Source organism: Brachyhypopomus gauderio, chromosome 3, assembly GCF_052324685.1.
Source record: "Brachyhypopomus gauderio isolate BG-103 chromosome 3, BGAUD_0.2, whole genome shotgun sequence".
NCBI classification, from domain to species: Eukaryota; Metazoa; Chordata; class Actinopteri; order Gymnotiformes; family Hypopomidae; genus Brachyhypopomus; species Brachyhypopomus gauderio.
The window spans coordinates 19,922,068-19,934,847 of NC_135213.1; the positions used below are offsets into that span (position 1 = coordinate 19,922,068).

Sequence of the window (12,780 nt, forward strand, 5' to 3'; positions counted from 1 at the left end):
TTTGAGGTAAAAGCAAGTTCTATCTGGTGGTAATGAAATGCCCAGGTGAACAGCCTTTGTTTGCAGGTTGAATTGTGGCTGAATAGAGTTCTGGACACAATGAAGGCTACTGTGCGCCAGGAGATGACCGAGGCAGTTGTAGCATACGAAGATAAGCCGAGGGAACAGTGGCTGTTTGACTACCCTGCTCAGGTATGTAATCCCACCCAGCTATTCTTCTGCCGAGAATCAGACGTTCCCTACCGCTCTACGAACGCAGGAGGATTTATGAAGGACCAGGAGACATAAAGCGGTATTAAGATATTGGGAAATATTCATTGCGGTGCATTAAATGTTTCATAGGCAGTGGCTGCTGGGCGTTTATGTGTTGCAATGAATTCAGCTGCTGTCAATTTTTAGTTGCTACCTGGATGCCAGGAGGCCTGATGTTCCTGATGTGTGTTTGTATGTGTTTCAAACTAGGTTGCACTCACCTGCACTCAAATCTGGTGGACCACTGATGTAGGCATGGCTTTCTCCAGGCTGGAGGAAGGCTATGAGAATGCAATGAAAGAGTTTTATAAGAAACAAGTGGGCCAGCTCAACACCCTCATCACCATGTTGATTGGCCAGCTAAGCCCTGGCGACAGACAGAAAGTCATGACGATCTGCACCATAGACGTTCACGCCAGGGATGTGGTGGCAAAGATCATTGCTCAGAAGGTACCGCTGTTGCTATCGGAGCCGTCCTGCAGTCAGGTGTAGTGCGATGGCAGTATCTGCACAATCGTTCTGCATTCAGTCACAGTCACCATGGAGATATTCATTATCCAAGAAAGTCAGCACCGTATTAGCTTTCTCAGTAAGGGAGATTGGAGTGTTTTCCCGTATGGAGTATGCATACAATTATAGTTTGCCTTGGTAAAAAGTCTCAGTGTGTTCCCTTATGGTTTCTCGTGTATTTCACTGTTATTAAGTTAAATAAAAATCCTAATGAAAGTGGAGTGGAGTGCCTGGCTTAGCCCGCATGTGATTTCTCTGTGCTACTCAGACGTTACGGCCCCTTGTGCTAATCCCCCATAATACTCCTCCCTTCTTCGCATGCCTCAACCTGGTTCAACTCCACCTGTCCCGCCCCCATCAGGTGGAGAACTCGCAGGCCTTCGTGTGGCTCTCTCAGCTTCGCCACCGCTGGGACGAGCGTGAGAGGCACTGCTTCGCCAACATCTGCGACGCCCAGTTCCTCTACTCCTACGAGTACCTGGGAAACACACCGCGCCTCGTCATCACGCCGCTCACGGACAGGTGAGTGGGTCCGAGCCGAGGCCTCCCCGGCCCGTACCAGCTCGGCTAGGAGCTGGGATTGCGCCGCACATGCTTCAGAGCCCGTTAGTGGAAGTGAGTGCCCTTACCGAAGGCTGTCCCGCTCAAAGCAGGCTTTTGCCGAAGTTCCTCCGCAAGCTGTTTATACGAAAGTGCCCCAAACGGTGTCTGCATGTCTTTGAAACAGCAACAAAGTGGAGGCAGGCGTCTTTGATGGAGGAATCAATGGGACTGCGTCTTGCTGAGCATATGGCGGGGTGTTTGGAGCTGCGGTATTGCTCTGTTGACCATGTCAGAACGCTGGCTTTCATCCACAATGAGATGAATGTGCCGGGGATCGCTACCAGTACAGATGGTCCATTACGCGCTGGGCCTCAGAAGTTGTACAATGTGCATTAAAAAAAGCAAAGAAAAGTGTATCCATAGACATGAATGTCAAAAATGAGACTTGGTGTCTAACAGCAATGTTTTAAAGGTGCAAATGGCTTTGGTTTCAGAAAGACATGTTGACGGCAGGATTTCTGAAAACTGCTGCATAATAACATCCTTGGAAGTCCTGTGTTTCATGTAGTCTCCAAATGAGGAGTTGGAAACAAGCCCAGGTTGCAAGCCTGGTTTAACATTCCAAAAAGATTGTTCCATTCAAAAGTAGACTGTCAAGGGCGGCCATGTTTATTTCAGGTTTGCAGCATCTTGGCACTAAATGAATTACAGGTCACTATAATCAATACACCTGCAACCTCAGTGCTGTGCTCAAACCTGGACAGTATAATTCTCTTTCTATTTTTTACCTTCCATGTCACACGGTGTGTTGGTTCAAAATGACTGTGTGTATGTTCATCCAAACACAGGTGCTACATCACCCTGACACAGTCACTGCACCTCACCATGAGCGGAGCTCCGGCTGGTCCGGCTGGCACAGGGAAAACCGAGACCACCAAGGACCTGGGCAGGGCCCTCGGCATCATGGTCTATGTATTTAACTGCTCTGAGCAGATGGACTACAAGGTGAGTGCGATGGATGATACACATATCTCTGGTCGATATTCACAGGGCTTTGAAGTAATTTGCTTCTTTGTTCTCCTTCTTTTGAAGGATTGGTTTTAGAACTGCCCTCACCTCAGGTACAATAAAGTGCTTGATTTGTTGTTTAATTAAGAGCATAATTGGGGTCACTGACTTCACAGCGAGTTTGAAGATGTGAAGACGACGTCCTCTCTTTCAGCCATTGCTTTTACAGTAGCCCATCACTCTTTTCTATCTCACTCCCCCTTCTTATTCTTCTACCTTTTCATTGCCTGACTCTGCCCATCATCTCTTAAGATGTGTATTAAGCCAGGCAAAGCTGTCCTCTCCCAACACGAGGGCCAGAAGATTAGTAAGGCTCCAATGGCTAGGCTTATTTACCTCCTAAGCCGTGTCAACTATCTCCTCAGTATTCCGGCCTCATCTCTGCCTGCCGCTGTATTTGTCTGCTGGTAGGGGGACAGAAAAAAAAAACTCCACCATATAATATGGCGGTCAATAGAGACGCAGCACTAATCTCCTCATCCAGCTTGTACCTGCCTGCCAGGTCTGCAGCGTCATTACAGGCTCTGGCTGTACACTGCAGTATGCTGTCAGAGAACGGGAGAGACAGAGAGGGAGATGAACAGAGGGAGAGGCTAATGACAGCACAGGGAGAGGGAGCAGAATAAGCCACGGTAGATTTAGGATCACAGACACCCACAATCAATCCCCCAGTCAGCTATCATCTGTGTCAGAAAGAGCACTGTCTTATCTGGTATTTGACATTATTGGCTCTGGTACACCTAAAGACGCTCTCCTGGTTGTTTAACTGCAGAATAGGCATGATACGTTTGGAATACATATTGAATATAGATTGATTGCAAGGTTATTAGCAATCGCTAATCCTCTCCTCAGAAAACCACAGAGGTTTAATGGCCACCGCAGGAGCGAAAATCATGCAGGATTCTCGTGACTCAAGTCTACTGAGTCATATCGTAAGAAGGGAATGATGGCCTGTATAATTCAGCTGGCATGCTGCAGCCCGTCACTCACAGTTGTCTGTTCCGAAGTGATTTGGTTGGAATTCTAACAGGAACATAACCAGTCCTTCATTCTCACGCTGCATTCTTCTTGTCATTTCTCTCCTCCTGTGTCATGCAGTCCTGTGGTAACATCTACAAAGGCCTGGCCCAAACGGGTGCCTGGGGCTGTTTCGATGAGTTTAACAGGATCTCGGTGGAGGTGCTGTCTGTGGTCGCTGTGCAGGTGAGTGAGCCGCCTGAGCTTACGCCTGCCGTTAGCGCAATGCTAACCGTACCGCCGCGGCCAGACGGAGACCGCGTTCATCTTGGATTCATGGGGTCGCGTTTCACGCTTGGTTGAGGACCACTGACACACTAGGCTGTATGAGTCCACAGGAAGTCCAAGCCCACAGCAAAGTACTGGAGTGCTAAATTCCAATTTGTTCCTTTACTCAGCAACTACACAGTCCAATTATGCTTTAAATTTGCTTTTAGAGTGTTGATATGTCCATTTGCTGTTTACTGCCAGTGTTTTATGTGGCGTGTTCAAGAGGAATAAGGGGCTCTTAATTATACAGTACTGTGGGGCCTGCAGACATAATTTTCCCATGATGATGGTTAAGTTGACAATGATGAGCGTCATAATCAACAAGCTCGGGCTATAGCGGAGTATTTATCCAAGACATGCATTGTGCTACGGTACAACGGAACAGGTTCAATGGTGCATCCCTGGAGTTGGTGACTCAGATATAGGTGCGTATGAAGGAGAAGGGCGCCATTTAAGAACTGCCGCCTGAATCCTGGAAATGTCAGAGAAGTGAACGGGTGTTTCTGCACCGTGATGAATTATGAATCAGCACTCCCCCTCCTCACGGCGTGTTTGGGAAGCGGCCGTCGCGGAGTTCTCGAAAGCGGGAACATCAGAGCCACGCCAGGACGTTTGTCAGGGCCCCACTTCCTGCACACTAGTGACACAAAGTGACAGGTGTCTGGTACGGTTGCGTTTGATAATCCATTCTGTTTAAGCCCAGCAGGAGACATGATGGGAGGGTACACTTCATTGAGGTCTTTTAAAATTTATTTATTTTTGTTTTTGCAATGCGAGATCGAATCAATTTTCCATTCGCTTAGGCAAAAGCAAACAGAAGGGCCTGCAGACATATCAATATTGAGACAAATTAGGCTGGTTCTACCTTTCACCTTACCACAGTGTTCCACAGAAGGCTTAGCGTTGTTGCTAAATGTTTTGTTTCCATCTTAAATGCTAATAGCCTAGAGGTAGTTTGCAACTATAGCAGTTTAGCTAATACTTCTGCAGTTTGCCTAAATGGGGCAGGCATTGCCTAGGCAAACCAGAATTTTACAGAACAAACTGCCTCCTGTGCTTTATATGGGTTTGTGAGATGAACTGGGATTAGCTGAGTGGGATAATATGCAAAATTCTTAAAGATGGTGTGGAGTTTGTAGTTCACGCAAGGACATCGGGAGCCACAACCTTCTATCTTATTCAGTCAGCTTCATACAACATGAAACATTTTTCTAATGCTTTTATGTTGCTGTTTATCTGCCACTTGAGGAATGTGTCTTCAGTGCCGCAAGGGTCAGTTACCCTGAATAATATGCATTCAACAAACAGCTTACGGGTGTTCCATGGCACAGGTGGATTGTATTATGCAGTTATTTTCTGGTGAAGGTTGCACTTGATGGCTTCTTTATTAAATATTCAGCTTATTTGCAGCTGCGTTTGTTATAACTGCTCGAGATCAAATGGGCAGCCTTCCACGGTCTTGACTCACTGTGGGGGATGTTCATGAGCTATGTGTTGGCTCCTCCCCTTTTGTCACACCTCTCTCTGTCTCTCACCACAGCCAATCACACTTAAACACTGTGATCTTCTCTAAAATGAAAAAAAAATTATTTATCTTATGAAGGTCGTCTTTTTCACTGAAAATGGTACTTATGTGTACAAGTGTAGCATTCAAGTGATACTACAGTTAAACCTTGAGCGTTGAATATCTGTACTAATATCAGGTGAAAAGCATCCAAGATGCCATTCGAGACAAGAAGAAAGGGTTTAACTTCATGGGAGAAGATGTGAAACTGGTCCCTTCTGTGGGAATCTTCATCACAATGAACCCAGGCTATGCTGGCAGGACAGAGCTGCCTGAAAACCTCAAAGCTCTTTTTCGGTAAGTGCAGGACATTCCAGCAAAAAGTTTGAGTTGTCGGATAAGCCCTTTGGCTAAAAGGAAAGCATCTTACCTTGGGTCCATGTGGAGACATTATATAATTGTTGGCTATTGTTTGTGTTTTATCGATCCCTTTGGTTAAACGCTTGTGTGTGTGTGTCTGTGTTGCACTGTGGACTGTGTTCTCGAGCAGAATTTCGTTACAGAGGCGTACGCTTCTATGAGTAACTGCATGGTTGTTCCTCAGGCCCTGTGCCATGGTGGTGCCAGACTTCGAGCTCATCTGTGAGATCATGCTGGTGGCTGAGGGCTTCATCGAGGCCAGACTGCTGGCTAGGAAATTCATCACTCTCTACCAGCTCTGCAAGGAGCTTCTGTCCAAACAGGTGAAGCATGTGTACACTATGATGCGTGTTTATGAATCAACAACGCAGTCAGCAACTAATACAGCACAAATATTAAGATGGGGTGGATGGGTATTACAGCAGTTTTGCCCTGTCAGATGCTGTTCTTTAAAGTTTTGTTTGAAAGAGACACTACCAACAAAGAAATTCAATTTTTTTTTTTAGATTTTGTTTTTCATTTTCTACAAAGGCCAGATTTTGACAGTTGCAGCAAGAATATTTGACTGTTTTGACAGGTGTAAGCTATTGCATTGAATGTAATTTAATGAAGCATCCAACAATTTTCCAGGAAAAATGTCTCTGCTTTGGTATTTTACAATAAAGAGACGTAAAGCTGTGCTATTTAAGATTCTGTGCATTATTCTTTAATGTCCTTGTGCTGTAAGCAGCACTTTTCTGAGAGGCTGTCATTTTAATTATCTCTCCTCAAAGTAACCTGTCAGTGTGTAAGATATGCTGCAAAGTGTACGTTATTAGTCATGTTTTACTGTTCACAACAAAGGAATATACTCATTTCAATGCACTCTCATGTCTCAGGACCACTATGACTGGGGCCTACGGGCCATAAAGTCTGTGCTGGTGGTGGCTGGCTCTCTGAAGAGAGGAGATCCAGGACGCCCAGAAGACCAGGTGCTGATGAGGGCCCTGCGCGACTTCAACGTGCCTAAGATTGTGACCGATGACATGCCCGTCTTCATGGGCCTCATTGGGGACCTGTTCCCGGCGCTGGACGTTCCACGCAAGAGGGACCTGGACTTTGAGCAGTCTGTCAGGAGGTCCGTGCTGGACCTGAAGCTGCAAGCCGAAGACAACTTTGTGTTGAAGGTGAGGTTTTGCATCATCCCCGTTGGGGAGGAGCACTGGAACAAACAGCAAGTTCACTGTGATTGGCTAGATGTGGACAACAGGCTGTGCTGTGTCAGGCTTCATGAGGTTTACAATGTTTCACATGATCCATGTGATCAGCTGTGCTGTTATGACTTTTTTTATTTTTGTAAAAGACAATTGCATGAATGTAATATAGTTTTTGGTAATTGTTTTTGCAGCATTTGTCTTTTCAGTACTGGCATTTAATTTTTTTTTCTTGTGTGCTGTGAACATGAAGATCAATCTCAGAGAGCCAAGTTAAGCGATATTGATGCATAAGGGCATTCACATTAATCAACAAACAACAAAAAATCCTCTAAAAAACACAATTTTTTTATTTATTTCACATTAGTGGTTGGTTTGATTTTGTGATTGGTTCATTTTCTTTATAACATATTAGAAGACATAATACCAGTCACAATGTAGCAGTATAATTGCAATACAGTATTTGGTCTATGTGCAGACCAATATGTAATAAAGTAAAATAACCCATTGCCATGTTGTATGTAAATTCAGCTCACAGCTGTCGATAGCTCTCCTAGATAGACCCTAATAAGCTGCTGCTTGTTTATGCAATATAATAGATTTTTAAAATGTAGCCATTTATCTTTGAAGTACTGTCTCCATAATCACACAGCTGCCCACAACCGACAGGTGCTACAGAGCAGCTATCCCTGGTGGGAGGTTCAGAAGGGCTCAAAATGTCACAGTGTCACCAACGGAAAGATAGCCAGGGGCCTTGATGGATGTGGCAATCACACTTTTTTTCCGGCCTCCTCTATGCCTCTTCTTTCCTCAAACAGGGCCTTCCTTTAAGAGCCATAAACCTGCTGTTGTGTTTGAGGCAAATAGACATTAGCGTCAAAGGAGTCTGGAACTGGATATATTGGACAAATACAAGGAAGCAGGAATTACAGTGTAATAGTGCCTCAGGTGCCTGGGCTGAGTTCTAATTTCCAACATTAGACGGAGCCTCAGATATCAGCTCGGCCGCTCTCTCAGGAGCCAGGGGAAATAAGTGCAATCTCACGCGGGTCAAAGTGCCACCCAAACAGCATAACAGCACTCCATCAGAGCAGGCTGAGCTCCGAGTGAGGTGTTTAACCCCTGCCACGGTGTGAGGGGAGACATCCAGGCACCTGATTCCAGCACGGCGGATTTGAAGGCATTCTGTCCTGTCTGACGGCGTGAACTCTGGGACCCGGCTCACCCTTTGATTTGCCTGAGGAAGGGAGAGGGGAGAGAGGGAGACGGGTGGGTGGCGGGGGACACAGGGTTAAGTGTTCGTCTACCAATAGCCGTCTTCCCTGATAGACATCACATCAGTGCTGCAATCACTCGGCCCTTTGAGACGGCAAAGCAGCTCTGAAGAGCCCGATGGGGAGCGACGTCAATGCCATTGATTGAACATGCCATCGCACTCTCTCTCTCTCTCTCTCTCTCTCTCTCTCTCTCTCTCTCTCTCTCTCTCTCTCTCTCTCTTCTCTCTCTCTCTCCATTTCTCTCACTCTCTTCTCTTTATCTCTCTGGCTTCTGCTCACTTTCTCTTGCAAGTGCCTGTGTCTCATTGTCTCTCTCTTTCTCACTCTTTCTGTCACTTCCTCTTCATCCCTCGCTCTCTCTCTCCCTCCATCCCTCCCTCCCTCCCTCCCACTCTTGCTTTCTCTGCAGGAGGGGTCCTCCTGTTTAATGTTTCTTGTTCTCATCGTGCTCCAGAAATGTCCTAATCGTGTTAACGTTCAGCCCAGCTGAGTCCTACAAAGCGGCCTGATCTTCACCAGGGATCTGACTCCTAAGAGGCAACCACCTCTTGCAGTTATTTCAACATGTCAGGGATTGTTTAATTTTTCACAGTGTTCTGTTGGTTTCTTACCTCAGAAACAAAACCCGGTGTAGCTGTTTAGCTGTGTAGCTGTGAAATGCCTGCATACAAAACCAAAACTCTGCTCCCTCAGGTGGTCCAGCTAGAGGAGCTGCTCGCTGTGCGACACTCTGTGTTCGTGGTGGGCAATGCTGGCACGGGCAAGTCCCAGGTGCTCAAGTCACTCCACAAGACTTACCAGAACATGAAACGCAGGCCTGTGTGGGCCGACCTCAATCCCAAAGCTGTCACCAATGATGAGCTGTTTGGCATCATAAACCCAGCCACCCGAGAATGGAAAGATGGTAAGGTCTAGCTCTAACGTTCTCCCCGCCACTTTAAAAATGTCTGTTATTTCTTTCTTTTTTTCCCACACATTTGTTGTGTTCTAGAGTTTTCCATTGTTATGTGGCATGACACTGAGAATAGGATTTTATTTCAGGGCTTTTCTCTAATATCATGCGGGAGTTGGCCAACATCACCCATACAGGGCCCAAGTGGATTGTGCTGGATGGCGATATTGATCCGATGTGGATTGAGTCTTTGAACACAGTAATGGACGATAACAAGGTACAGCTCCGAGTCGTCAGATTTCAGTTCACCACAGTGCATTCTCTTGAGTCTTACTACTGAACTGCTCATACAGTTTGCTTACAGAATCATGTACATGACTGTAATTGGCCAGCTGTTTAGAACATTCCAGAAAGAGTGGACATACACTACGTATACTGTGGACGTACGTTTCACTTGAAAAGTGTGCTGATTATACATGTGTCTGCGTTGGTGTGGAACGGTGTAGGTGCTGACTCTGGCCAGTAATGAGAGAATTCCTTTGAACCCCACAATGAGGCTGGTGTTTGAGATTAGCCACCTCCGCACAGCTACTCCAGCGACGGTCTCCAGAGCCGGTAGGCCACCTCTCCTCTCTCATGTGGTCTTCCAACATATCTTTCATTCTTAAAGGCCCATTTAGAGTTTATGAAATCAAACAGAACTACTAAATGAGAACAACACTGGGAAAATATTATTCATGTATGCATTTATAATGCTGATTTGCAGAGGCTTCTTTATTTCCTGAACTGAAAACCACTTTGTCAGAGCTTGAATGTGGTTCATTAAAAGAGTTTAGTGTTCAGTTTTGTTTTTGAGCATATGATCCAATCACAGTTCTGGAATCATTTTCTGTAATTGGTCTTCACAGGTATATTATACATCAACCCGGCAGATTTAGGTTGGAATCCACCTGTGTCAAGTTGGATTGACGGGAGAGAAATCCAGTCAGAGAAGGCCAATCTGACTATTTTGTTTGACAAGTACCTCCCACCTTGTCTTGACACTCTCAGGTCAAGGTAACACTGAAAGTTCTTCCTTTTAGATTCACATTTTGCTACATATTGTGTTCGGCGGCACACTGCACAGTCCCTTCACTTTCTGTTTTGCCACTCTAATAACGATGCTGGGTCGTTCTGACAAATCCCTAGTGCACACATTGAAATGGCTGTCTGCTGTGTTCTTCTTCAGATTCAAGAAGATCATCCCGATCCCAGAACAGAGTGTAGTGCAGATGCTCTGTCACCTCTTAGAGTGTTTGCTGACCCCAGAACACACTCCTCCAGACTGCCACAAAGATCTGTATGAACTCTACTTTGTCTTTGCAGCCATCTGGGCCTTCGGAGGAGCCCTGTTCCAAGACCAGGTATAATGAACATTATTAACTGTATTTGCCTTCTATTCAAATATCTCAAACAATTGTCTTCAATCCATTGCATAAGATAATAACGCAGCTTTGAATACAGTACCACAGTTGGTGTTAAATTCCCTTAATTTTATTTCTTTGGCTGTGTTGGCATTTAATCTTGTCTTTTGAAGCTTGTTAAGCATATACAATTTGGGGGATTAAAACTGTATACCTATCTGTGCAGCTAGTGGATTACAGAGTGGAATTCAGTAAGTGGTGGGTCACTGAGTTCAAAACCATCAAGTTCCCCTCTCAAGGCACTGTGTTTGACTACTACATTGACCCAGAGTCTAAGAAGTTTGAGCCATGGTCTAAAATGGTGCCTAAATTTGAAATGGACCCAGACATGCCACTTCAGGTTGGTCTTTATATTTACCTTAATTACTAACTGTTACTAACTAAATTTGACCACTACTGGCCAGCCTTTAAAACTCCTATGTGTTTGCCTCGAGCAGGCGTGTCTGGTCCACACCACCGAGACCATCCGGGTGAGCTACTTCATGGACCGCCTGCTGGAGAGGAGGCGGCCGGTCATGCTGGTGGGAAACGCCGGCACTGGCAAATCTGTCCTAGTGGGAAGCAAGCTCGCCTCCCTAGACCCGGAGAAATACACCATCAAAAATGTCCCCTTCAACTACTACACCACATCAGCCATGCTGCAGGGTACATATGTGCATGTGTGTGTGTGTGAGTGTGTGTGTGTGTGTGTGTGTGTGTGTGTAAGAGTGTGTGAGTGAGTGTGCATGAGTGTGTGCATGTGTGTGCGTGTGTGTACGTGTGTTCTCCTGTATGAGAAACAGCATTTCACATTCATTTCATTCAATATAAAATTCTTCCTATTTAATGCCTTTCTGACATGAACAGAGGGTTTTATTTTATTTATTTCCTCGGCGATGGCGATATGGAGGCGGAGCCGTCTCGAAGCTGCAAGACGCCGCCTCTTTCTCTGGGCGTCGGCTGCTCTTTTGTCCCGTTGTCCTCTCCTGCCTTTTCAATATGTTGAGTTTGATATTTATCACGCCGTGGTGCGCACAGACCCGGGCCCAGCTGCCTCCGCTCATCCACGCCAGGGACCATGAACTGCAGGTCACTCTTCAAAAAGAGCAGACACAAGACGAAAAAGGGAGACGCGTATTCAAAGCTGGGCGGCGGTGCACTAGCAATTAAGTGGCTCTGTGAGCCATGCTGGGGTTTTGTTTTTGTTTTTTTGTTTTTTCTGCTGTGCTAATTGTTTTATAAATATGTTGCGTCATCTCAATCTTGTATTCATGAGGCTGCAAATAGGCGGTTCATTACCCACACTTGCTTGGTGATGTTCGCGTACGCAATAACGCAAAATGGCCATTAACACAAAACAAATGTACGTGCTGGGGTTTCAAAGGACACTAGAAGTGGATTAATGTGTCCTGTTTTAATGTGGTCCCACCAGCTGTTTTAGAGAAACCCCTGGAGAAGAAAGCAGGAAGGAACTATGGTCCTCCTGGAAGCAAGAAGCTCATCTACTTTATAGACGACATGAACATGCCGGAGGTGGACGCCTACGGCACAGTGCAGCCACACACCCTCACACGCCAGCACATGGACTACCACCACTGGTACTCCCAACACCACCACTCCCTTACCTAGTGTGGGTTATATGAAGCTGTTGTGCTGGACTGTGTTGCGACAGGTTCTGCATTATTAACCGTGATGTTAGGGTAGGACTGTCGGGGCCCAAATAAACAATTCTATGATTCCGTCCTGCTAAGAATATCTTTTCTCCCGAGACACCCCTGCGTGGGTGTGAATTTGTGTTAGCAGGTAATTGCTGTGATGTGTGCAACCGAGGCTGATGGCGTATGTGGTATTTGATGAGGAAATTTGAACAGATTGAGCACTTTTTGACACATCTGTCATGAGGTTTGTTATTTTGCCTTATATGTCTGAGGTGCATTAGATTTAAGATGGAGAGACATCGCTGAGGTCAGTTTATCTTTTTGAACTGCAGTCAATATGGGCAAAGGCAGGATGTGCATGCAGATTTTGTGTATAGGTGTGCGCGTGTATATGTGTGTGTGTGTGTGTGTGTGTGATGGGGTGCTGTCTCCTCAGGTACGATAGGACTAAACTGCAGCTAAAGGAGATCCACAATGTGCAGTACGTGTCCTGCATGAATCCCACTGCTGGCAGCTTCACTATTAACCCACGCCTGCAGGTAGCTGGACTCCATCTCACACACTCACCGCAAACACACACATGCCATCTCAGCAGTTTGCTCACTACATGGAAAATGCAGTCGGTTACTGATTCTCAAATACCTAAAAAGTAATTAGTTATCTAATCTGGTGGATCGTTAAAAAAAATCCAGGCTGATCAATTCTGGATTCCTTCCCAATTTCTTAGGTAGCTT

General features: G+C 45.8%; 1 protein-coding gene across 1 annotated transcript in view; it reads left to right on the forward strand.

Annotated features, from left to right (window-relative positions):
* The window catches only part of dnah9 (dynein, axonemal, heavy chain 9), a 66,597-nt gene that overhangs the window by 12,841 nt on the left and 40,976 nt on the right, over positions 1-12,780 (forward strand). The window contains exons 24-40 of the mRNA XM_077000107.1: positions 67-192; positions 463-702; positions 1,124-1,284; positions 2,154-2,310; positions 3,472-3,576; positions 5,364-5,521; positions 5,769-5,907; positions 6,463-6,750; positions 8,748-8,958; positions 9,096-9,223; positions 9,453-9,561; positions 9,855-10,002; positions 10,175-10,349; positions 10,576-10,749; positions 10,847-11,054; positions 11,821-11,986; positions 12,483-12,585. Of these exons, the coding sequence (XP_076856222.1) occupies positions 67-192; positions 463-702; positions 1,124-1,284; positions 2,154-2,310; positions 3,472-3,576; positions 5,364-5,521; positions 5,769-5,907; positions 6,463-6,750; positions 8,748-8,958; positions 9,096-9,223; positions 9,453-9,561; positions 9,855-10,002; positions 10,175-10,349; positions 10,576-10,749; positions 10,847-11,054; positions 11,821-11,986; positions 12,483-12,585 (2,796 nt within the window). The remainder of the gene's footprint in view (positions 1-66; positions 193-462; positions 703-1,123; positions 1,285-2,153; positions 2,311-3,471; positions 3,577-5,363; positions 5,522-5,768; positions 5,908-6,462; positions 6,751-8,747; positions 8,959-9,095; positions 9,224-9,452; positions 9,562-9,854; positions 10,003-10,174; positions 10,350-10,575; positions 10,750-10,846; positions 11,055-11,820; positions 11,987-12,482; positions 12,586-12,780) is intronic.